Source organism: Bacillus rossius, chromosome 2, assembly GCF_032445375.1.
Source record: "Bacillus rossius redtenbacheri isolate Brsri chromosome 2, Brsri_v3, whole genome shotgun sequence".
Taxonomy (NCBI): Eukaryota; Metazoa; Arthropoda; class Insecta; order Phasmatodea; family Bacillidae; genus Bacillus; species Bacillus rossius.
The window spans coordinates 122,240,479-122,268,402 of record NC_086331.1 but is presented as its reverse complement, the minus strand read 5'-3'; the positions used below and the strand labels follow the sequence as shown (position 1 = coordinate 122,268,402).

General features: G+C 33.2%; 1 protein-coding gene across 1 annotated transcript in view; it reads left to right on the top strand.

Moving 5' to 3' along the window:
* Positions 1-3,022: 3,022 nt before the first annotated feature.
* The window catches only part of LOC134529724 (ceramide synthase 6-like), a 50,430-nt gene continuing 25,528 nt past the window's right edge, over positions 3,023-27,924 (top strand). The window contains exons 1-4 of the mRNA XM_063364106.1: positions 3,023-3,619; positions 3,698-3,818; positions 6,450-6,562; positions 22,202-22,310. Of these exons, the coding sequence (XP_063220176.1) occupies positions 3,438-3,619; positions 3,698-3,818; positions 6,450-6,562; positions 22,202-22,310 (525 nt within the window). The 5' untranslated portion in view covers positions 3,023-3,437. The remainder of the gene's footprint in view (positions 3,620-3,697; positions 3,819-6,449; positions 6,563-22,201; positions 22,311-27,924) is intronic.

Genomic DNA, 27,924 nt, shown 5'->3' with positions numbered 1-27,924 from the left:
TTTCAGTGGTTGGTTGACTGCTGGATAAGGAGAGCCAACCACTTGAAAGTGAATGTGGTCTGAAGCTCATTCGAATGCCTGTTCAGTTGAAAATCGGCGGAGCAGTTGATGGTTTTAATATATAATTCCCAGATAAAAACGTGTTCGTGTATGATTGTAATTGTTTAAAACATTTTTGTCATATGGCAGATATGTAAAATATGTTTTGGAATTAAATATGCGTTTTCAAAGAAATCGTTTCGCCCGCAAAGTGTGCATCAGACACGTGTTTTGTAGCGATGGCAGAAGATTTGGATGAATTTCCAAATCACATTGACGAGGTTTTTGAATTTTTTTATGATCTTAAAAATGAAAATCCAGTTTTTGATTTTTGTCGGGATCAAGAGTTCGAAACACAATTTTTTTTTCTCTGTAAGAAACTGCATCTGTTTTTTTTTTTGTTTTTTTTTCGATTACGGTTTTGTGCTTTCTCACGAGATCAAAAATAATCGCTTTTTCATCTGGAGAAAACACTATAATTTTAGGCAACGTATCCATCTTAAGAAAATTTCTCAACCTCGTGTAGGGTTACCAGACGTCCAGCAAAAGGAGAACATGTCCTCCTTTTTATGTATTTTTTTGCGTCCGGCCGGATTTTCCTTAATGCTCCTAAATTTCCGGCTTTTTTTATAAAGTGAGATAATTCCTGCAGTTACACTCTGGGCAAAGCGCGCGCTGTCCGCAGAGTCATCCCACTAGTAAGTAGTACTATGACAGCTTGACAGGTAGCAGCACATGCAGAAGCACGTGTTTTTAATATGCTGTATATGCGTAGTTTGTTTGATTCTTTATACTGAAACTGTATTAAATGCCAAAACATTGTAAAATATCGTACTCCATTGTAATTAATTAATGGCTTTTTTAATATATATATATATATATATATATATATATATATATATATATATATATATATATATATATATATATATAGTCCTCCTTTTTAGTGAAATGTCCTCCTTTTGCGAGATGAATGTCATACTTTTTTATTATCAGTGTCTGGTAACCCTAACCCAATCCAAACAAAATATTATTTTCAGTGGGAGAGCAAACAAAATACAATCGAAATGAAATAGGGCGCTTTTCCACACACACTCCAAGTACTTGATCTAAGAAAATTTGTGTGCCATGTTGCCAGATCTTCACTGAAAGTGGATGGGAACAAGCTTTCAGCTGGCAGTCATTCGAAAGGCGTTTTTGAAGTATGAGAGGTGGAGAGTCTGCCAGATGAATGAGAGTTGGATGCGCTTTCGAAGGTCAACTCTGAATTCGGGCCTAATTCTTCCACAGAATCATCCATATCTACTGCCATGGATTACCTTCCAAGGAAACTTCCATCGTATGATAAGCTTTTGGTTAAGCCTTTATCAACTGATGGTAGGTATTGAACTGGCTCCACTAGAAGCTTTCAATAAAACTGTTAACTAGGTCTCCATGGCTGTAGGCATGGATTTTTCTATGGAAGAAACTATGACCTGTATAATTGTGACTGGTGTAGGTCTAGCTTGTAGCTTGTGCGAGTTGAGATTGTAAACAAAGGTGATACTCAACATAAATTACTTTTAAGTGCAGCAGCTATAATTATTGCAGAAGAAATAAAGCTGCAGGAAGAAGGGCTATAAAAATGTTGTTCAGACTTCTTGTCTTGTATAAACATGGATGTTTCTCATAATTGTCACCTTATGCTGTAACTGCTTCAACTGATCTCATGTTCACGTTTAGTCTAATCAATAATTTGACATCGGTCCGGCTGCCTCCCCGTCAAAGTTATCAAGTTTTTGTGGAATGGGTCTCTGGGTTTTGGTTCGGCCAAGTGGCGGGAGGCAGGGGCGTGTCCGTAGAGGTGATCCTTGGGCTGTTTAGGCCACCCAAGATGCCTTACACTACAAATGATACACTCCGCTATGTGAAGTGTGTTTTTATTACATATCAAACTTTACATGGTGCTATCCATCCCCTGACCGCGACTGTTCGAGGTTAGTGAGCTTTGCGCGTGCACTGCTCTTCAGTGATGACCCTGCTTACAATGGTGCGAGGGGGAGTTTGATGGGGGACGATACGTGGCGGACGTTGCTGCTGTGATGGCGCTAGGTGCGCGACAGCTTTTAAGACCTGCGCGGTGACGCACAGCCAGTGGGGGTCATAACTCACACTCTAGATGAGGCTGCGTAATTGGCGCGAAGTCAACCTCTCAACGTTGCGCGAAGACGACCAGCCTCTCCGAGCTCCCGATGAATACTGCCGACTCCGTGTAGCGCGGCGCTACAGCAGGCCTGCTAATTGTGTGTAAAATGCGCAGCGCTTGGGGAACAGACGCGGCCAAGTTTAGGACATAGTCGCATGTTGAACAATTACATTAATAAGTAAAAACATTTGAAGAATTATATACCTATTACATAGTTTATGTCTGTGGGAGAAAACATGTGCCCTTGAATGCTATAGTCCGGCGGAAGCACATTGCCACACCAGTCGGAGTGCTTCCGCCGATGTGGCCGGTGGTGGTGCTAGCTGCGGGTCGTTCGGCGCACTCACACTCTTTGCACCATGTTGCACGCGCGGGCATGTTCGTGGCACACGGCTTTGAGAGGCGTCGGTGAGGCATCGCGGCCTGTGGCGCACTATCGGCTGGCGTCAAATTATAAAGTTTTCAACTCCTCAAAATTAAATTACCATTTTTAACACTAGGCGCATACCTCTTCATTCTGATTGGATAAAATTTCCTTCCAAAGAAATTCAAACACGACCAATTAAAAATACTTATATGATAACTGCTAGCTCTCTGCTAATTCTTTCACAGAACCATCCCTACCATATGTCATGGACGATCTTGCAAGGAAATTTCTATCTTGGAATATACCTTTTCATCTCCAACCTGTAATACTATAAAAATCGATTAATTTATCAAAAATTAATAAATTGTATCGATTAGAGAGCAAAACTCGAGGTATCGATAAGCTTATTATCTATTATGTTAATATTGGTTCATTGCCTCAAAGGTCTTCTGACAAATAATACGGGTCTGATATGTGACATGTATGCATTACGTGTATAAGTATTTATTATGTTATATTAATTATTTCACCGAACCTTAGACTACTTAGAAGAAAAAAATATTTAAATTTATATAGTGTTACAATCATTTGAAATAGTTCCGCCTTTTATTTATTGCGCACCTCGTGTAGTACACCGGTAACGAGAGATACCGAGGACAGTGAGTACTTTTCGCTATCTACAGTGTGAAGAAAAGAAATTAAACAGTGTAAAAATAAGGAACGGTGGTTAAGGCGTTTACAGATACAGCGACTCGTCTACTGTCGTAGTGAATGGAAGGGCGGATTTGAGAGTGGCATGTGGATGCTGTTTGATTGTGGGCGTGTTTCGTGTTTTGGCGTGTTAATATGACGTCCGTGTTGCGGGGAATTATTGATGGATTTTGGGATCCTGATATTTGGTTGCCACCTAATGTCACCTGGAAAGACTTAGAACCTAATAATGAAGTGGCTTATGCAGATCATAGACACCTTTTATTTCCATTGCCGTTAGCCGCACTCTTGATGCTACTACGAGTTGTAATGGAAAGGTAATTATACTTCTACATGCCTCCTAACCGATGTGACCATGCTTAAAGTAAAACATTATGTTTTCTGATTATTTTTAGGTTTTGGTTCGGACCAATCGGCATTTCTCTGGGAATAAAGAACTCAAAACCAAAAAGGGCTAAACCAAACGAAATCCTGGAAAAAGCGTATCGTGGTAAAGGAAAAATAAAACACAAACAAGTAAGTAGGCAGTACTATTAACGCTGTGTGTTGTACCGACTGCTGCAGACAGCATGAGTTTTGGTATCCGATTGGTACTATTGGAGTGTAGTGGCTTTCCTGATAAACGTTTGAACTTTTGGTTAGGAAATACCAATTTAAAATGTAGTTTATTTAACATAACCAATCATTCTTACTATTTATAGTATTTTTAATGTAGCTTACCTAAACTAACCAACTGTCCACGCTATTTTAAAGTAATTAAAATGTAGCTAATTGAAACAGCCATCCATATCAGGTTAAAGTAGTGAATATAGCTAGCCTAACCAACTGTTCTCAAAAATTAGGTTTATACTGTTCTAAATAAATGTGACTTAATATAAATATCTTGCTGTATGATTACCGGTAACTGTACTGTGGAAAGGTGTTGTTAATACTTTAGTAGTTAACACTTAAGTAGTTAACTATTTTAATGTTTTGTTAGGCTATGTACATTATATATTGCATGAAAGGTAATTCTGAAGGGGGCTTTTTTTCCCCCTTTAAAATGAATTATAAAAGTGGTAACTGTTCCGTATATATGGTGTGGTAAGTTGTCATTTTTGTATCATGTTTGTATCGTGATTATGATTAGTTAAAATGTCGTATTTGTTTTTATCTATTTGTAATCTCTGTTATAATTTATATGTGCAATTATTGACGTAAATATGTAGTTGAGCGGTATTTGCAAAAAAAAATGTTAAAAATCTGAAAATACTTTTATTATATGCTCTTTAAATTCATCTTTTCATTAAAGCCGGCAGAGATAAGAAATTCCAAATACTTTAGGAGATATCGCCGTTCTTAATTTTGCTATAGAAGATCTGTGTAATCATTCGACCGCCGCAATTTTTGTTATTTTGCCGTGTGTTCGTGAATGCCTAATTAATTAAAATGGTTGATTAGGTGAGGTCAGTTACATTATAAATACTTTGAAACTAAGGTGACATTAAAAATAATGTGAATTAATTTTAATTATTCTTTAGTTATTTATAATGTAACTGACCTGACCTAACCAACCGGGACAAAGGATGGACTGTAGAAACTCACGTATTTTTTTTAAAATTATTACTTGCGCAACAATATTCAAATAACAAAGAAAACATTAAAATTTGAAACGTTAAAAACTCACCTATGTTAGAGGAGGCTACAATTCCTTTGCCATTAGTAGAAAATGATGTAGGAATGGTGAATGCCGCAGATCTTACACAGATCTTCTATAGCAAAATTAAGAACGGCGATATCTCCTAAAGTATTTGGAATTTCTTATCTTCGCCGGCTTTAATTAAAAGAGGTATTTAAAGAGCATATAATAAAAGTATTTTCAGATTTTTAACATTTTTTTTCGCAAATACCGCTAAACTACATATTTACCAATTTAAATATAAGGTATCCAAGTTAAGCCCTTGATCTAGAGGACATGATAGTGTATATATTAATCCTGTGGTACATGATGATTGCTGTTTTAATTAATCACATTGAAAGATCCTGGCAAAACAAAAACTTGAATATCAGAATACAAACAAATAATGTAAGGTCTTGTGAAAATTTGTTCTTTCACATTCAACTTTTAATCATAATTCAATATTATGTTACAAGTTTTTTTATGTACAAAATCTTTTGATGTCCTAAATTAAAACAGCAAATCCATGTACCACAAAATCAGTATATACAGGATCACACCATCGTGATCAAGGGACAAACTTGGAGATGAGATATGAAGCTTTCACCACTATTTTATCAATAGTGTACCACTTAAATGAGTAGTTAGGTTAGGTACATTAAAAGTAGCACAGGATGTTAAAATGTTTGATAAGTTAAGCGACATTAATAATACTGGATCTTATGTTAATGGTTGATTATGTTATCTACATTAAAAATACTATGAAAATGTGTGAATGGTAAGTTAGGTCAAATTAGCTACATAAAAGATACTTAGGAATTGTATGGATGGTTGATTAGGTTAGGTTAGCGACACTAAAGATACTGTGACATTTTTTTATGTTATGAATTGCCTATTATAATCTAGTTAACAAAATCAAGTGTTAACACAATTTAACACTTTTTAATCTAGGTAATCAATTGAACATAACCAACCATTTTTGGTTATTTTTCTAGATTTGCTACTTATTTTATTAATTTGTTCTACCATATTTACTTATTTAAAAATACTTCAATCAATATTTATACATTTTAATAAGTTAATCACATTATTTTCTTTATTTCATAGCCTTTTACAACGTTTGGAATAAAAATGCACCTTTCTGAGATGTAATATTGTTTAATAATGCTTTTAATTTATTTTAAAAGCGTCTAACCTGACATAATAAACATTTTTATTTACTCGCATGTATTACAGCCGGGTATATATTTACTTAGGAAACCCATAAAATATGTAGGTCTATGTTTATTTAGGCTTCATATAAGAATCACAGTAAAAGACAGCAATGTAAAACAGAAGATACAAATATTAAAAAAAAACCAAGAGAATAAAAATAAGGCCAACTGGTGGCATATCACCTTAAAAGTGACATTTTACATGTATTGATTTATTTGAGATCATTGCACTTGAATTTTGTGTTTATTTATGTTGCAATATTTTTGTGTTTCTAGATTGTAGGGCTCGCAAAGCAGCTGTCATGGACTGAAAGACAAGTAGAGAGATGGCTAAGACTTCGGCGCTCTCAGGACAAACCTTCACCACTAGTAAAGTTCTGTGAAACTAGGTAAGCCTACCAATTATTATTGACAAAGTTATTAAGCTATCAATTGCAAGATTCTGACTTTTCTCTTGTTAAATTATGTGATTGTAGTATAAGTTTGAAGATACTGTTCCATTGCCCCATTATGCAAATTGATTTATTTCTTGTGATAGTATTTATATATTCTCCTGTATACCTGTGTTCTGTACAATCACATATAAATATTTCAATGTGATTTTTTTGAGCGATAACCATTTTCTTATCATTTGAGATGTACAGATACTTGTAGAGATGAAAATGAATTAATATTATGATTCATTATAGATAGCACAAGCTAAATATTTTGCAGTAACTCACAGTGAAGATTTAAAATTGAGCTATGTTTAACAGCTTGACATGGCTTAGGTTATAGCTAGGGAGATTTTCAGGAATTAATCTTAAATTTTAGTGTTACTTTCGAGGTTCTCTAAATGAAGTACAGTAGACTTCTGATAACCTGGCTCAATCAGGATTTAGGTGCTGGAGTACTGAAAATTCTTGATTGTCAGATGGTATTTCCTGCAATCACTAAACTGTAGGTTTTAGAGAAAATACATCTGTAAGAGGGTGTTTGGCAGGAAATATTGTTTATTAGGAAAATTAAGATAAACAGTTCAAAACAAATACAGGCCAAACTAAATTTTTATTGTACATTTTAAAGGGGTTTGTGTACTTTTGTGAGCAATCGTGAACTGCGCATAGTGCTCCTGACTAATCCTGGGCCGGGTGGAGCACTTCAGACTTCCACTTATTTATGTCCTGTAAAAGTTTGTTCCACCTTACCTAAAAATTATATATTTTTAGCTTAAGTTTGCCTAGTTGGCTTTAGTCTGTACATTTCTCACTGGTGCTGGACCATATATTATTCCAGACCATTGAATGCGGGACTATCGGAAGTTTGCTGTACTCTATTAAATTTCCTAACAGTTACAAGTAAACTATCGGATACACATAAATTTAAAGACTTAAAAAAAACTTGGGAAACTCTTTTCTACTTATATCATATTAAGTCACTAATTTAAATACAATATCTTAACTGAGAGCTGGAGAAAATTTAGTTTTTTAAAAAACAAGAATGGTAGGTATTGATCACCCTTTGCTAGATAACATTTTTATTTACATGCTTTTGCCATGTCTCATGACAAAGTGTACATACATTATCTTCTGCCTTCTCACATTTACTGTAGTAGCATAAACCAAACGTTAAGGGATTGTCTCATGACAAAGTGTACATACATTATCTTCTGCCTTCTCACATTTACTGTAGTAGCATAAACCAAACGTTAAGGGATTGCTGTGGGGATCTAAAACTTTGATTCACAATACCGCAATGCAGTAATAGCGACCTAGTGACCAAACTAGCCAAACAATCATTTTGCTCACCACCTGTGATATGTGACCACCTACTGCAGGTGTATTGTTGCCAACACTTGGAAGTCGTAAATTTGCTTGGAATGTGCTGTGTTGACCTCAAAATGTTGTATGCCCTTACAGTTTCTGAAGTGTTTTACAGGAAAATAAACACTGGGCAATTCTTAGAATAATGACTGAATCATGGGTATAAAGTACATGGTTTTATGTGTACCAGTTGCGGTCGAATGTCTGTTGTTGATGGACATGTTTTTTAAGTGCTCGCATTGGAAGCTACTGTATCTTATCTTTATGATTATCAGTCCGTGAATAACTCTTCTAGAGATGACTTTCTGGAAGTTTTAGGGTTTCCGATTTCTTAAGATCGTGATCTATGTCACTTGAACTTGTGTCTTACCAAATACTGTAGAGGGAGAATACAGGACAGCTCGCTCGTTTTCGCGAGAAACCGACGGTGCTGCGCTCTCGCGGCTCGGCGTGATGACTACCCCTAGCTGCCGCGACCACGGCCGCGCCATACGAAAACCTCTGAAACTAAACTCGCTGAAGTACAAAGAGTAACCGTCAGAATTGAAAGGAATTATTATTAAATATTTTTTTTAAAATTCTATAGCCTTATAGAACGTAAAAATTTTCCCCAAGTCAAAATATTTCTTTTAGAAAAACATACTATCGTGAGTTGTAATATTTCCCACTTCCCGCTTTCATTGTTAACTAAATATGCCTTATTTCTTGGTTTGTTGATATTATAGTGATTTTATGCTTTTTTTTTTTCTTCTTATTTTCACACAATTCCTTTTCAGATAATGTATTCCCTCGCAAAAGCATCGTTTACACCTTTTTATAAAACAATTGATTATGACATTAAAATATTTGTTTTACATTGAATGTGGGAGAACCCGGAGTAAAGAAAACAAAAAAGCAAAAAAAGTCGTGCACATGTAAATTGTATGGAATATCTAGCCTAGCAGTGGTTATAAGGTATGATCGGGGAAAATAAACTTCTTGCTACCTATTTAGGTACAGCTGGATAAAATTTTACAAGCATATTCGTCTCTTGTATATTTGCCTTTTTCATTTACAATGGAAGTGAATCTTGTAAAACTTGTTCTAGCTCTGGTACCATTTATGCATTTATTTAAATATTATTATTTTAAAGTAACGAGGTATTAATACATATTTAATATTTATGGTAGCTTAAGATGGTGCAATTGTAAGTTCTAATTTAAGGATTATATTGTTTATTTACATTGTGTCAAACGCTATGTACTTCTACATATTTATGTCATACTGAAATTATGTATTTTTTCATCTCCTGTTAATTTTCAATATTATTTAAATGTCCATGTTATTTAATTTCATAATATCGTGCTCAAATCTCTGTTAACTGTACATATAATTATTATATACGTATTATACACTGTACTCATTATATTGCACATATTCATTAAAAAACTTTTAACCAATAGGCTGTTGAATGATAGCAAATCAATAGTATTTAGTGGCTAAAAAATTTGGATAATTTAATTAATTCATTAGATAATTCCCTAAATGAACGATGATTAGCAATATAATGCTTTGAAAATTTTTACTTCAATTTTCCTTGAAAATATGTTGTTCATTGTTAACTATTTTTTACATCGAAAGCAACTAACTTTTCAGCGAATAAATTTACATCTGCATGGCCGCAAAGAATACGAGGGTCAACACATTTTTTTTCAAAAGAATCTGTTGGTTAGTCTAGGTGCAATGACGAGTTGAATTTAATACATTTTAGGCTTGGAATGCATGGCCGTGGGAGCTGTTATCACGCCGAGCCGCTAGGTAGCAGCGCTGACGCTCTTCGCCCGCGCGGCTGTGCTATTAGTATAGAGCCGTCCTGTATTCTCCCTCTACAGTATTTGGTCTTACGTAGCTATGAAGAATTTACCCCTGAAGATGTTTTCAAAAATAAAGATATAGTTATGTTAGTTGGAATGCCTGTGTCAATGGAATGTAGCAAACTGATTTAATTAATAGATCTTGTGGAAATATGTACCAAAGTAGATGATCTCAAAAGTTAAAATCAAATTTGGAAGACACTTTTGGATGATACTAGGAAAGAAAATTTTGGGTTTAAAATAAATTAAATGATACAAATCAAACAAGGGTATAAAGTACAAAATGAACCAAAAAAAAATTGTATCGTCAAGTTACCAGTAAATCTGCGTGTCATAAGAAAGATGAACAGATGGCAAGGAATGTTAACGCATCGGTCTCCTCGCCAGGCGACTGACCTTCTGACTCAGCAACAGCACAAGAAACTCTTAAAACAAGCAGACGGATGACAAACATGGCTTTATCTTGGTGTAAAACACGCGTAAGATCAAGTCTAACGGGAGCCAAGAAACCAAGCCGGTGATGAACAACCGAAAGAAAACTGATGCAAATTGGAACTAAGAATACCTCCTTATTAAAAACCATCGCTAAACCTGCATGCAAAAAAACTAAAGCTCTGTTTGTAATTAGTCAGTAGCGGCCATGTGTACTTATCGGATGGACGTGTTTTGCACGTGCTCCACGATGCTCATGATATTTTTTTGTCTATTTAGTTGTTCACTGTAGTGTCAACATTAATTCCTCCTTATTGGAACAATCAGACTTTCGAGGAGTGGAACATGATGAAATAGTTGTTCGATTGTATTTAAGATTTGAAAAATATGTTCCAATCACTTCCAAAGAAGATGAGAGCTTGTTCCACTGAAAACCATGATCGGCCTATACTGTCTCTAAAGTTGGAAGCACAAAAAATGGATAATCTTATAAAAACTGTTAATTCGTTGTTCACTAAGATTGACGACCTCATGAGTGAAAACCAAGTTCTTAAGATGTTACTCAACGACTCATGTGCGGAAATAGCTGAGATTAAGCAGGAACTCATTCAATTAAGGAAAAATTTAATATCAAATATTACCAGTGAAAATTCTTACAGTCAAGTTTTGAATAAACCTCTGATCGTGAACAAGGTCGTTAAATTTGGAAACACCCGGTGGCTTCAGTAACAGCTCTCGACTTGTGACTCACATACGACTCAGCATGAAAAGCACGATGTCACAAGTGGATAAAATTCCAACCAGTCAGTTATGGACAGTATTGGCTTCACTGTTGTGAAACACTCATGGAAACCTAGATCTAATACCAACTCTGGAGCAAAAAATGATCCTGAACGTAAACAAACTAGCTCCAAAAAAAAAAACTAAAGCCTTGTTCGTCACACGTTTTGATCCTTCGTTACAAGATAATGAAATTGTTGAGTTTATAACTAATGAACTTTTAATCTGTCTCACATGAAAGTAGCCAGACTCCAGACCAAATATGACTCTTATGCCTCCTTTCATATTTCTGACCTTGATTAAGATTTCAACAGAATTGATAACACAGTGTTTTGGCCCAGCGGGTGCTTAATCAGCCCCTTTTACAATAAACTTCACAAAGTTTTGTGCCAACAATTTTTTGCAATAATATGCATCTGCATGTAATATGAAACTTTCATAAGCAACAGAAGCTATGACTATTTATTAACTGTCATGTTGACTCAAGATACATAAAATTTTTTATTACTTTGTATTGTTTAAAAGTGATAATACTCTCGTAGTTGGTATGGAAAATTAACTTTTTTGAATTGTACTGGAGCAATACCACATGAATCATTTATACTAAAAATAATGTTTGCTAAATCAATAAACCTTAAAAGTAAAGAATGGTATATAATTTAAGTGTTAAAAATATTCACTGCCCTTAACTTAAAAATATTTTTCCTGCATAGTCTATAGAACATAATTCTTTTTAGTTGTTAAGTGAATTATTTCATGTCAAATTTATTGAAACATGCAGTCAAAAATATTTGGAAAAAAAAAAACAGCAAAATAAATTATTTTATTTTATTATATACGACTCCATATTATTTAACAGTAAAAATGCTCTCTCCTCACGGCGAAATGACTTTGACACAGAATGTTTATGCCAAGGCCATATATTACTATGTAGGCAATGAGGACTTATCAAGTAGAAATTTTTTGTGTGTACTTTCTTCAGTGTTTGTGTTTATTGGATGCGATATGTTATGTGCACAATATTAAACACTTATTAAATAGAAAACATGACCGCAGATGTGCTTTGATGCCAGGGAAAAATAGATGGCATTAAGGGCTGTTTCAAAATGGGAATATATATTATATATATAATACAGATATAAAACTGCTTGAGGAATTAGGAAATGTGGACAAGTTCTTGTCAATGAATCTGCGCATGCTCTAAGGGAAAAAGCTAGCGGCTTGTAAAACAAGTGTTCAAAAATCCCAATATATGAATTGTGTAATCCCAGTTTGTGAGATGGAAAATATGTCATGTAGTAAGAAACGTCAAGAATCAAGAGATTTTTTTTATTTAAGATTTGAAATATCAAGCAATTGATGCTGAATCCAATCATCAAAATAATTATTTTGTCTATGAACATGAGAGAGTAGGAAATAAAAAAGTTAATTTAGTAATTTTTTTAGTATGGATATAATGTATTTTATATCAATTAACTGCAAAGGTAAACATATGGTTATAGTTTTTTTTTAATATTTTTCTAGGTTTTCATTCATACTAATTTTGTTAATCATGGTCATCAATGAAATTATTTTAAAAATTATTGAACTAAAAACTTAAAGTTACTATTTAGCACTTATTAAGCACAATATTCTGTTATATTAAGTAATAAGGCGTTGAAGTTATTGCATCATAAAATTCCTCTTATATCAATCTCAGCATTATAAATAGATTAAACAAAGTAATGATCAACCAGATATAGATGGTTTTCAGTAAAAGATTGGCTATTAAAACTAAGAATGCTTGAAGTAATCATCTATGCCATTACAGTCTAAAAAGTATTCATCACATTGTTCAGTACACTGCTCATTCAGAAATTGTTTGCTGAAGGCTCAAGATAACTAGTCCTGCTAAATGAAAAGTAAATAGTGTTACATTGTTTGCATCTTAGAGTTCAAAGATTTGTTTGTAAAAGACTTCACTTCTTAAAGTAGCAATTTTGCCATGGCCTACAAATACTGGTAAAATACAGATCTTAAATTTAAGTTATTGTTTGCTAACATGTACTTTCTTAACAGTTATTTAGTTGTTCACTATTGTGCCTAATAATATTTTTTGTATGTTAAAAACCTTTCTTGAACTGCAGTATCTCTTAAGAACATTAACATGAATTTAAAAAATAATTTTATTCCTGCGTGTGTTTGAAGTTGAATGTTAAGATGAGAACGTGTTTCCAGTTACTTTGATTCAAACTTGTTACACAGCATTTGCAAGCATTTTTGTATGTGTTGGCTAACTCCATTTCACTCACTACCGCTTGCCTTTTGCACTCTTGTCATTTCCAAATGCACACCAAGATAGCATCAAGCATGTCTGTCCAATAATTCCTAGGAAAACCGCAAAACTTATGTTGAAACCACTAGCATGGTAGTATTTACCTGAGACTGAAATGCATGTCAACATGCATGCAAATTTGTTTGCAAGATAAAAAAATCTAGCCAGTTTTATTGTAGTTATGAATTTGAATAAAACCTGGCTGATACAAAGAAATTTTCACTAGAATTTTGTATCGTAATAGCTACTGTCTTTATACTCTCAGTGTTTAAACCATTTAAAAGTATTTGTCTCGCTACTGTGCCATACTCTTGCATTATCAAACAAGAGTTAGATAGTTGATATTTTGTTAGAGAGATTCTGTTGTGCTTTTGTCATAGAACTCACATTGTGTAAGTCAGACTGTACACATTATAAGAATTTCATATGTTTTTCAATAATTAAAAATAATATTACTAAAGTAGAAATTAACCTTGGCCATTGAGGTACATGCTAAGCCTATTACCAAGAAAGTACCTATAACACAAACCACATTATGGTGTTAATTCTAATCAATTACTTTTATTTATAGTTAAGATTACAAATGTATAACAGTTATTTTTAGCATATTAACCACTTAAACACTTTTGTATTTGCATTTGCGCAACCATTCAACTTTGCAGTGTTGGCTATGGCCTATTTTGAGGAACCATTTCAGCATTTGCCTGTAATGTTTTCGGCAAACCATGGAAAACTAAGGAGGAGGTGGGAAGAGAAGATAGTTAAAGAAGTGCAGGAGAGATGGAAGAGAATGTAACATACTGAAGGAGGAGAAATAATGGAGTGACAGAGGAAGAAGGAGGCATTTTACTTTGCTGACCCGGCTGCAGGTTAGAAGCAGTAGATGATGATGATGATGATGATGGAAAACCAGAATCTAAATGGACATCCCGGGATTTGAACCAGAGTTTGCCTGAATGTGTGTCCAACGTTTTACTGTTGTGCCACTTTGCTTGCTACTAAAATGACAGGTAGTGTCCAATTTTGAGGTGGTTGATACAGCAAAACCAGTATATGATACCCATTCTTTTACTCTTTGTGCATGATTTACATTTAATTAAGAGCGTGATGCAGCCATAAATGAGAATTCTGTATGAATAGTGATTTTTAAGGTTAAATTAAAAAAGATGTGGCAAACTTTCATGCTATCAATTAAAACAAAAATATATTTGGCAGTTTTTGTAATATGAAAGAGTGCAGTGAGGATGTTCTTAAAAAAAGTTTAAAAAAATTTTTTGTCATTTTAAAATAAAAAAATACAGATGTGGGACAGGCACATGTTCAAAGAAAAAAATATTAATACAGAACCCTGCAGTGAAAGATGCACAATTACAGAAGTGGCAAATTAGTACTTCCGATAGCAAAGATGCTGCATTTAATTTAAGTTGCAGAACACTGTAGTTAGCTGTGCATGGCTGGACGTGCAGGCTTGCACTGGGATAAGCAGCAGGTGTTCGTGTTGCCATCTGCATGGAGTCTATCCCACACATATTGTCTCTCCCGATGGACACTTGCTTGGAGCCTCATTCTCTTCCATGGGCCATTGCATCTGCCTGGCATGGGTGAAAAATCTTCCGAACTAAACACTTCACCTCTGGAATTCTACTTAGGCAAACTATTTGAAATTTTAAGTAGTTAACCGAAAAACTGTTCTGGCCAAGTTGCCATGGTGGTATACGAAATGAATTATTTGCTGAAAAGTTTGTGGTCTGCCTGTTGTTGCATCTGACACACTACAATTTGTTAGTAAACATCAAGCTAGTAATTAATATAAATATTGTATAAATATTGTATGCATAGAGCTTTATTTCAGAGGTGATGCAGTTTTTTGAATAATTTTATGGGAAGGCCATTTGTACAAAAGTAAAAAAATTTGGTTGTCTGTAAAGTCGGTTTACGGACGATAGTTTAACGTGCCAACGTCATAGCAAAACATTGATGAAATGATTGCATACTTTTATGAATAAAATTGAATAATTTTTATTGAATTATCACTATTTTGTATGGATACAAAAAAGGAGTGAAATGAAATCTACAATTTAATTGATAAATTTACTTTTATTTGCACTCATTAATTCAAATATGTTTATTACTTTAACGAAGAGATTATTTTAACTATAACTTTTATACATGTTTGCTATTTAACTTCAAGATCGTCGAGAATGTTTTACGCTTTTTCGCAATTACACATTTAACGACGAAGTTTGTTCGTCGTGAAATTAAACGTAGAATTTAATAAAAATGCCCTTGCAGTTAATAAAATAAGTATTAGTAAGTTTAAGAAAGAATTTCGGCTTTAATCTCCAACCCAGACGCTCGTAGTGCGCTGGGGCCGAGATTAAAATTCATCGAGAATATTTAACGTTTTTATGTCTTCCAGTGGGCAAAATGATATGCAAATGTGGCCCCAGGCACAAAATTTTATTTATAATTCATTAATAATAATGCCCCTCGCGATAAACAAAGGAAAATATGTATTAACGAGTGCCTGGTCTCCGCGGAAGCGAATAGATAGCGCGATTCGTTCGGTTCGCGTCCGTCACCGTAGATGGCAGCACCGTAGGGGAATAATATTATTTTGTTTTTATAATACGATTTTATAACAAATACGCATCCCAAATACACCAAACTTATTTATAATGTGTTACAATATTTTTTAAAAGATTGTGCTAAAGATCCCGGGTGTAATTTGAATTATTATGTGTAACTGTAAAACACCATTGTTCATACAAAAACATAATATGTTTTTTGAAACATTTATGTTATTTGAAAATTCAACATTACTTTTAAATAACGGTACCGATTGTGCTGAAAATCTGTGGACAATCTTTAAATTACAATAATATTAATAATTCAAATGACGAAAACATGTTTGAAAAGTCAAATCGATGGTTGTTCCAATCGAGTGGAAGAGAGATGCGGCGCAAGCATACAATGAGCGTAACGGGACACATCGTAGTGGGACAATCTGTGTTACGGGGCACTTTTTCGTGCATGCAGCCGGCATTCATCGATTTATTAGTCACGTCAAAAAAAACTTAAAAATTTGGCAGGAAGTTACTTTTATCAATAAATAAATAATTTTAAAGAAGGCCCATGACTACAATTTGTATGTCAGGTTAAAGCTCATGAGAAAAAAATTAAAGTTTATAAAGAATTATAAATTAAATTGCCAGCAACATGTGAAGAGTACATTGAAGAGCTTTAGAGCATTAGGACACAAAATCTTAAAAAATATAATGTATACATGTTTTCAAGAATAGCTGAACCCTTGGCCAAATGGAATGCAAACTATAGTTAGTCTTATAGTAAGTAAGCTACTTTGGTGTTATATGTAAAAAAAAAAATTCTATTCTTGTAAAGAATTTAATTTACATATTATGAGAATAAATGAGTAGCAATGAAATAGGGTTCTTAATAAATAATGTTAGATTACTTAAAAAAAAATTCAAGATAAACTGGTTGAAGAACATGCAATAGCTGATGTAAAGTATATTCACCTTCCAATGCCATTGGATTCAAAGAATTGGTTAGTAAAAGATAGTAATATTTTTCTTTTTAAATATATCGCCACAATCTAAGACTTCAGAAAACATTTTAGCGCTATTAACAATTTCATTAAGTTTATATCATATGAGTTTGGCCTATTGCCAAAAACAGTTCAACAAAAATTTGGCCAAGAGAAAGGTTATTCTTGAACCAAAGTTCATTCTGTAAAAGCAAAAACCATTATAAATGAAATTAGACACTAATAAAATATAACTGTTGCTGTATATGAAATTACTTTACCAATTTTGTTTTTCAATAACTCATTACAGTTAATTGTAAGTACAGTGACTTGTCTTCAATCATGCATTCTGTGGTTCAGCATATACTGTAATCCTTCAGATTTTTTGGATGGATCCCTGCTGTTGCCCTTAGCCCCTAGGTTGCATTACAGAGCTGTCGGCATTTTTATTTTACTCAAAGTTTATATTTACTGTCAGTTTTCTTTTTAGTGCAGTGTTTCCTGTTTTATAACAGGTTACGTTTCACATTTGGTAATCCAATTAAAACTACATTGACATTAGATTATCCTGCAGCATGGCCGTGGTACCAAAGCTTTTACTGTATTTAATTTTTTCTGTGTTTTTAAGCCATGAAACATTTTAAAACTTTTAAATTAGTTTCACTTCATGACTGGAACAGTTAAGAGGGGAACTCATCTTGCTTATAACAGAGCGAGGTTATCCAGTCATAAGATATTGTTCTCACAGTTAGATACCCAGGTTCGAATCCCAGTCTGACTATTCTAATTTTGATTTTCAAATCTTTCCAGAAACACTTGAGGCAAATTCTGGCACGGTTCCTTTCTATTAGCCATTGCAGATTGCATCCTTACTATCCCTGGCTCATGTTGTGTGGTCATGCATTTAATGACTGTGCTGTTGAAAGTTTAAAAACTGAATAAAAGAAAACTAAATAAAAAAAAGTCTGTTTGCTGAGAGTTTGTATAACTTTTGTGCTTCCAATTATTTGTGGTACAGGAGGTGACTTTGTTCTTGCACGCTGCCCTAAAATGCTGTGCTGTTCAAGAAAAAAATATCAAAAAAGTTTTAAAAATGTTATTTTCTTCAGTGTACACTATAACGTAGCCTAATATCTGTATTTTTATATTTATTAAAACATTAATATCAACACTAGAAAGCTTTGATTTTGTAGTTGTGATATAGAACTTTTTTTAAAAAAAATAAGCATATAAGTACCTTTTATTACATATGCATTGTATTTTAGCATATCTGCAAATTTTATTTTGCATAAAACTATTTCACCAGATATAATAATTCTTTGAACTTCACATTTTCCTTTCAAAGCATCATGCTGGGTTTAGAAAGTTAGCACCTGCATCCTCCTACTGCATATATACTAACTTAAGATATTTTAAATAAACTGGACACTGACCTCAAGGCGCAAGCTGGTGGCAACAGCAGTTACAAGAAAGAGTGCCTTAGGCCAAGTGGCCACAAAGAAAGTCAACAAAACACACTGGTGGTTGTTTTCATCATAGGAACTATTTTTAATTTATGTTTGTTAACTTTGTTTAACACAGACGTAATCCACGTGAAACCTATAACTGTTCATACAGTCGAGCTTGGAATCTGGTGCCTTTCCACCGTAGGTTAGCATGTCGTAGATAATGCCACAGAGGCCAGCCAGGCAGGTGGTAACCGAGACAATCCCATTCACCTGACTTCCCTTCTGGCAATGCTGCTTATTTAACTAGGGTCTGCATGGGGGGGTAGCAAGATGAGATAAGGAGCAAAGGGATATCAGACTTGCTCGCATTATCTGGCAGCTGCCGCACACAGCTGTGACCTTGACTCAAGCCCTTTAAAGATGACTGTTGTGGGCTTGTATGTTAGAGCCTTCATGTAAGTAATAGAACAAACAGCTTCGGTCAATGGGATATTTCTGGATTTCCCACTCTGTTCTTATTTTCTACGCGTAGTGAGTCCATCATTGGTAGAGACAAGATTTTATGGTTTTATTTTTGCATCAGTTACTTTTTTTTAGAACAAGAGATTTTGGTGTCATTGTTTTCATATATATGAATTCTGTTTATTTATAACTATAGTGTATTCATCAAAAAATACAGCACCTAAATGTATAATATTTATCTTACCAATATAATGTTTTTTGACTCTAATACATGATGCATTTTTTCATAAAAATGTGTAATAAGCATGTCTAGGACAGAATTACTCGGAACAATAAAAATAAACTGGCAAGCATTTGGTGTTTTAAAAATGTTCCAGTAATAAAATTAAAACTGTAAAAAAAAGTTAAGGTGGAAGATAATCAAATAATACAGTAAATATGTAGAGTAATGGTATTTGCGAGAAAAAAAAGGCTAAAAATCTGAAAATACTTTTATTATATGCTCTTTCACTTCCTCTTTTCATTACAACCGGCGGAGATAAGAAATTCCAAATACTTTAGGAGATATCGAATTTTTTAATTTTCATAACAATACCTGTGTATTCTATTATGGTTTTTTTATTGGAGAAATTTGTCACGTGACAGTTCTGTGATTGGCCATTATTCAAATGAACCAATACGTGATTAATTCTTAATTTATTGTTCAAAACAGTGTGTAATTATAACGGTCAACTTCTGCCATTTGATCATTAGATGTTGTAGTCGTTCTGGGTATTCGTATATCATAATTGTGTTACATTCTGTCTTTGAAATGGCCTGTGTTTCTGGGAATGGTCAGCTATGCGGCGGGTGTTCCTTGAATGTATTCGATTTTGTGCATTTGTGTGATGATTGGAAATTGTTGTTTGAATTTTTAGTTGATCATGGAGTTTTGAGTAGTGAGGTAAAGTGCGACCAATGTGGGACGGTAATTGAGTTGCCCGAGGACAGCGAATTTTTTCAATGTCACCGGAAAACAATTACTCGTGCCAATAAAAAAGTTAAAAGGGTACCTTGTTGTTTCAAAAAATCTTTCAGGAACGGCACGTGGTTCTCCAAAAGTAATCTTTCGGTTGAAACTATTTTGAAGATAACTTATTTTTTTTAACAGTTCATCACCCTAATACAGTATTTATTCAGTTCAATTGTAATGTTAGCTTGAAAACCGTCGTTGATTGGACGTTCTTTTGTAGGGAAGTTTTAATTAAGTGGAGTTTGTACGTTAATGTAGGAAAATTGGGTGGGCCGGGGAAAGTTGTCAAAAATGATGAGGCTAAAATTGGTAAGCGTAAGAACAATAAGGGGCGAGTCATTCAAGGTCAGTGGGTTTTTGGCGGTATTGAGAGAAATAGTGATAAAATTTTTCTCATTCCTGTCAAAGATCGTACTAGCAGAACGCTCCTGCGCGTGATCAAGAAGTACATTTCGCCTGGAACAACAATTATAAGCGACTGTTGGCGTGCTTATAATTGTCTTTCTCGACATGATTATCTTCACCTGAAGATAAATCATAGTATGATGTTTGTTGATCCCGACACAAGGGCGAACACCCAAAGAATAGAGAGACTTTGGCGAGAAGTAAGGCAGAATGTACCTCAATATGGTCGACGAGTTGACCACTACGTCGGGTACCTTGCGTAATTCATGTTCGGTCGGAGATATCGTGACGTAGGTGAACGACTACATAATTTTCTGCTAATGGCAAAAGAACTGTACCCCCCTCCAACTTAGGTGAGTTTTTAACGTTTCAAATTTTAATGTTTTATTTGTTATTTGAATATTGTTGCGCAAGTAATAAGTAAAAAAACAATTACGTGAGTTCCTACTGTTATTCCTTTGTCCCGGTTTGTTTGGTCAGGTCAGTTACATTATAAATACTTCAAAACTAAACAACTATTTAAATTAATTTACATTAATTTTAATGTCCACTTAGTTTGAAAGTATTTATAATGTAACTGACCTGACCTAATCGACCATTTTAGTTCGTACTGTTCATCCTTTGTCCCGGTTTGTTTGGTCAGGTCAGTTACATTATAAATACTTCAAAACTAAACAACCATATAAATTAATTTACATTAATTTTAATGTCCGCTTATTTTGAAAGTATTAATAATGTAACTGACCTGACCTAATCGACCATTTTAATTAATTACGCATTCACGAACACACGGAAAAATAACAAAAATTGCAGCGGTCAAATGATTGCACAGGTCTTGTATTGCAAAATTAAAAAATTCGATATCTCCTAAAGTATTTGGAATTTCTTATCTCCGCCGGTTGTTATGAAAAGAGGAAGTGAAAGAGCATATAATAAGTATTTTCAGATTTATAGCATTTTTTTTCGTAAATGCCGTTACTCTACATATTTACCAATAAAACAAATTATTTTCCTTTCCATTTGGTCCGTACATCTTGGTACACACTTCATTCGGAACAAATTACGTTCATATATGTTAGTAAGTTAAACTTAGTGCTTTGTGCTGCTATATGGTGTATTAACTTGCATTCAGTGTTACATGGATTATTGACATGCTTTTCAGTTTCATTGAAATTCACCGTTATTTCTTGTCTGTATATATTGGCTGTACCTAGTCACCATGTAATGTGATGTTGATGCTCCAACATCACCTGAAATTTTGCAGCTGTGCTATAGCTGGCATCATATCTGTTAATTTCACATTCACCCTGACAAAGAGCTATATTTCAAGACCAAATGTGGTTTGGTCCATTTCCAGGTGTGCACGTGCTACGTTGCCCTTAACGTAACTGGCAAAGCAGTTTTGCAACTAGTATTACAGTTGCCATTGTTAGACTGAGAGGTTAAAGGGGAAGGTGCAAGGAGTATTGGCACATTGACCTGAATAGAGGCTGATCCCTACATTTGGGTGTTCTATCTGCCAAAAAATTTAAATTAATTTTTTTACTTCCTCTACATCAGAATCACATGTTTTTCTACTTCCACTCGTTTTTGTATGTTTTTCACCGCCACACTTTTTTCTTTCAGAACCTATATTGGCATGCTGCTTGACAGTTGTTTGTTTGGCAAGTGTACAACTTTGAGTTTGTATTTACTATCAGAAGAGTTTCTTTCTTGTTTTGGAACCTGAAATTCAGATGTGCCACATTTTTTGATACAATCACAAACAACAGTTAGGTAATTATACTTTATGAAAAACCACAATGTAAAATTCCGATTTGAGCAACATGTCTGATGCTTACTGTTTGTGTACAAATACAAACCAAGTTCACTTTACATATGACAAGTGAAATATGGCATTTTATGTTCATTGCAAGTTAATAAGAATAATAAACATTGGCACATGTTAGATAATTATTATTGTTTTGTTGCAGTTGGCGATGGAGTTACTATACCTGTTCATTTGTTTATGGTTTGTTTTGTTTGTGGGATAAATCATGGCTGTGGGACATAAATAATTGCTGGTATGATTATCCACACCAGGTAAGCCATCAGGAAATCAGTTTAAAATGTATGAAAAATTAGTATATAGTTCTAAAAATTACATAGTCTTGGTTATTTACACATAGTTTGCATTTTGTTGTAACTTTCTTAAATTTAAAAAAAAAAATCCTTGAATAGCTAGATGATAATTAGTATACATGTGGAAACAAAGTTTTTGCCATTTAGTTTGTCCTGAATGACACTAGTGATTTCTTGTCTAGAAATCATATATCGTAAACAATAAATTAAGGTAAAACAATAAAATCTTTACATAACCAGATGAATCTGCTGGTATTTTACCATTGGTTTTTTGTTAAATTTTCAGCAACTTTTTACAATCTTATTTGATGTAGATTCCAGATTAAAAATTTTTTCAATACTGAAATTAAACTTGTACACATATTTATCTTCTCTTCATGTTGTATATTAGGAAATGACAGCGGCCACATCAGAAACCCTTCACAAGTCTATTAGACTTGCTCTTTGCTGTTGATCAGAGGTAGTTCCAATATGTGACTTATTAGAGGACATTTCTCTTAACTGTGCTATAGTTCATCAATTTATGTCAGGGAATGAACCAGTTATCAAGTAGCTTAAGGCTAAGATCCTTAGTTTTGCAGCCTCCAAGAAAATTATTTCTCCCATGAATATCGTAGTAGATAAAAAATACATACTAGACAGAATTGTAAATAAAACTTTGAATTTTGTAAATATGACGATAAAATTTTTTTCAAAAAATGCTTTCTTATTTAATTTTAATTTTGAAATTTTCAAAACTAAATATTAGGTATATATTTTAACGGTACACGGCTGTTACTTTGCACACAACTTAAAGGAGGTACAATGAACAATTCTGTCTAGTAATTTTTTTAATACAACGTACAGAATTTAAATAATCTGAGTATTAAATACTGTGATTTAACTGTCACTTGCAGCTGATGAAAGGAACGAGTTCAACAGTTTGCCGCTAGAGCTCCGATTAGTTCCGAGTTTACTCACTAGATGGCTCTAATATCGCAGGAGTTCAGGCGGGAATATTATCGCTTCGAAACGGTCAAAACACAACACTAGTATCAGCAATAGTAATCAATGAATTGAAAACCGTCTCACGTTGTCGACAATTTCTATAGATATATTTGTCAGCTTTTCAGCGATGTAAATTATTATTAATATAATATGCTTCACTTGTGACAAATTTATTCATAGAATATTTTTTATTTAAAATCATCTAACTACAATTACTGAATTGTTTTAGTAGATAGAGATTTATTATAATAGTTGGGCGTCTTAAAAAAAACTTATTTTGGAAATACTAAAGTGCTAAATATGATTATAATATCTAACCTGTTTCGTTTACGGGCATCTACGTGAACGTCGCACATTACATTTTATTACAACATTATTTCACATATTATCTTAGTGACTTCATTATGTATTTTGATATGACTCTTTACCTTAACACATGAATGAATCCTGCAATCACGGTGTATTACAATAATAGCAAAATGGTTTCATATAATAATATAACTTCCAAAATCAATTTAAATTATTAAATTATTATTTATACTTCTATTCAAGAATCGTACATTCAAGACAAATAAATAATGTTTAAGATTTTATTAGAATATTTCAATTATTGTAAAAAAAATTATTTGGAAATGACAATGATTTTCTATAAATTTATTTAATTATATTTCTTTAGTTATATTTATTTAATTGTGTTTCTTTAATTATATTTGTACTTCGACTTTAGCTCTAGTAGAATGGGCTATACCTCTGGGTGTAATGTTACATAAATGAGTTATGATCAAAATATTAATAGTTACTATTGCAACTCTATAGAGATGTTTAAAAAAAAATAGTAACTGAAGGACCAGCCGCCTATGGCAACTTCCTCCCGTAATGATTTAGTTATGTATATAACGATACAAAAATAAGGGCCAATCTCTCGATGCTGTCGTTGAACAATGGTTAACTAAAAGTCGTTTAAAATTACCTTTGGTTTTTAACAATAGATTTTTCACTACCCAAGCATTTATTGTACCACTGACCTTGAGCAGTTAAACATTTTCGTTAGTTACACAAGTTCGTTAGAAACACAATTACAAAGCAGTGGCGATTCTTTTTTTTTTCTTCTGGGGTCATGTAAAATTATGTTTGTAAACAAATATTGGCCAGAAAGAATTATATATTTTTCAATTTAACTTCCGCTACATTATTTGCAACTATAAATTATCAAAGAAACATAAGTTCCAAGTGCGCGCACACACGCACGCATATGTATACATGTAAATACTTTTGAACAAGTGAAATGAGGAGTTTTAGCAAATAAACATTCAGGTAATTTTCCAAAATACAATTTTAAAGACCTTTATATTGTGTTCTTACATTTTCAGTTAGATTTATTTAAATTATTTGGCAAATATTACAATCTAAAAACTTTTGTAAGTATGTCCAGTAATTTTTTTAGGTAATTTTATTTGTTTTACAAGAAACCGAAGACCTTGCTGAAGTAAAATTATTATGTATATAAAATGTGTTTAAATGGGTGTGTTATACTTAGATGAAATTGATCTAGAATTATATGAAATAAAATTCTATTGTTTTACCAGCCTTTGAGCTTTCTAGCTTACGTGAAATTGTTATAATTAAACTTTATTGCCTAAGTTTTGAATTGCTCGAATATGCAAAAAGTAATTCACTCGCTCACACACTGGCCTATAAAAATTCCAACTCACTACCAAAAGGGCTGGAAACTTGAAACTTGGGTCGCAGCCTCAATGAGTAAATTCGGAAAAGTACCGATTTTTATTTTCTAATTACTAAAAAAATAAAATTAAGAAATAGGGACGCACCTTTAAAATCGGTTTATACCTTCTTTCGGAAGAAAGTTGTTGCAGAAATTATTGTTTACTTCTCATGCTTGTACAAATTGAACAGTACTGTAAATGTATTTGATGACATAAGCAATAGTAAGTTGTTAGCTGATATTGAATACAAACAATTTTTTTCGTGACTACAAAAAATAAGGTTCTCTGCTTGGCGAGTGATTCAATTATACTAATGTCAAAAAGATGTTATCGGGAAAAAATAAATGAAGTTATTTTATACCATTGATTCACTACCCATAAAATCAAACTGCAAAGTCTTTGCAACTGGTATCTCACACAATAAATATAAAACATATTCGTGCTTCATTTTGTATAAAAATAAAACACATTTCATATAATATCGAGAGATATCGGGAGACTGCCTTGAAAATCGTGCCTATCACCAACATGGCCAATCAGACTCGTAGTCATGTTTACGATGGCAAGACAGCTAGCAAACCAGTTCAGTTTATATGCAGCTTAACTGAAAAATGTATTCAATATTTTCGGGGTAGTTTTACGCTCAAAATTAATACAAAACCAAATCAGCAATCCTTGTATGATCATTTATAATACTACAAAAAATCTTCCATTTCCTTCGAATTGTATTGAGCACTAAAATATTGATTTACTTTTGGCCCAGGTTTTATTTGACGATACTCTGTAGAGTTTCGCTTGTTTGCATTGTTTATTTATCAGGTTTAATTCATGGCCAAATTAATTGAAGTGTAACACAAATTATTTATATATGTGTGTCTGGTTAGGAATCAGTATGATGTACTAGAAAAAATAGTCCTATCAGTGTAATGTATGGTTGTACCCTTACAAGCGTTGAATATTTATGAAACATTTTATTTCATTGATATTTAAAGCCGCAGACTTGTATTTGATTTATTTCGTTTAGACAACAACATGCGTCCGTGTTTTCTACATGGCACGCTCTGTAATATTTTGAATGTTATAGTAAATTTGGTTTTTTAAAATCTGTGATTTATGTGTAGTAGACTAAATTGTAATTTTTTATAATTTATTTTCACATTTTTAATGATCCATTTGCTAATAGTATATACACTTCTCCATTAATTATAATAAACACATATTCCATTATTGGAATTCTTTCAGAATGGATATCACAAGACTACAAAAACTATTCTCCTGCCAAATACCAGTAAAGAAAATTATCGCCAGAGAGCAATTACGTCTTATATCTAGGGAAACTTGTATTTCGCGAATACATTTCGTGTCAAGGTATTTTACAAAACACTGTAGATTTTTCTTGTAATTATTGGCTGTGGTCGGTGAAGGCTGTTTTCCCGCACTTGACGGGGCCAATGAGGACGTAGTTACCGTACTGCTGCACGCCCGCAATTCGCCAAACCTCTAAGAAAAAAACTACAGTTATGTGTGAAATAGCCTGACACGACATGTATTCGCTTTATACATGTGTCCTTACTTATATCGAAAAATATTTGAACATTGAATGATAATTTTAAGTATGAAAAGTACAAAATACTTTCAAATTTTATACATGGTTTTATATCAACTCCAAGCAGTAAAACATATACTGCTTATTTTCTACAAATTATATCTATACACGGCAACTGATTATGAATCACTTGAGTTTTTTTTATAAAGCATCTAAGCCCTTGACTGTATAAATATATTGTTGGATAAATTAACTAAACTAGGAATACTATACAATGCACAAAAACAGAAGAGTTTGATCTTAATGACATAAAGCATAAGCTATCTATTTACCACAGCCTGAATAATTCATTCCCTATTGTCAAGACTAAAATTTAAAAAAAAACGCGAAAGAATCAGTATAAAATAACTATCTCATTATCTTTGCGGGTAACTCAAACATCATACAAATAATACGAAATATTCTTAAACGCAAGAAAGCATATTTTAAACACTGTAAATAACTTAGATTTTAAATCAAAGGATAATATTCAGTCTGTAAAATTTAGTTTTAACGATGAGTTGGAAACAGAACATCAAACATATATCATAGGTGTTACTGCCAACAGAGAACTCTCGCAAACAATACAATTACTTACTGCGCAACCTGCAAGCTCCGGTACCTTCTGTAATATATATATGTGTGTGTGTGTGTGTGTGTAAAACTTTTCCGGAAGTCGTACCACGGTAACGACTGATATATGAAGTCTTACTTCTAAATCTACTTATCTAGAGAACAAATTGTATTACATTATGTTCATAAAATTAACACCTTTATACTAACAGAAGTTTGCTCTTTTATTCATTTTTTTAGTTACGTGATAATTTATTTTGACTTATAAAGGAATCCAACTTGAACAGTAAAAAAGAAAGGCTTTTAATGAACAAACCAACTAAGTCATTATAGATAACGGTTCAAACCATATAAGATTCATCCTGTTACATACATTTTAAATACATCTAATTTATAAACAAATCTGAAAAAAAAGGCAATAAATTCAGATTGACTTGATTATCGAAATAGAATAAAACACAAAATACACTTGCAGAGAACCACCAAATATATTGCGAAGTGTTTCTGAAATGGAGTTAAACTTTAAAATTGCCTTTATTATTTCAAAAAAATAATTGAAAACTCCAAGCAAATGTAAGAACACGTCTTCTAGATATAATGGAAGATTATAATGCCGTGTCCGAATTCGCCTGAAGAATATACTTGTAGATACTTTGGAAGTGACTTCGCAAGGCTGTCAGAAATGGACGTGAAGTATGCTATGCAA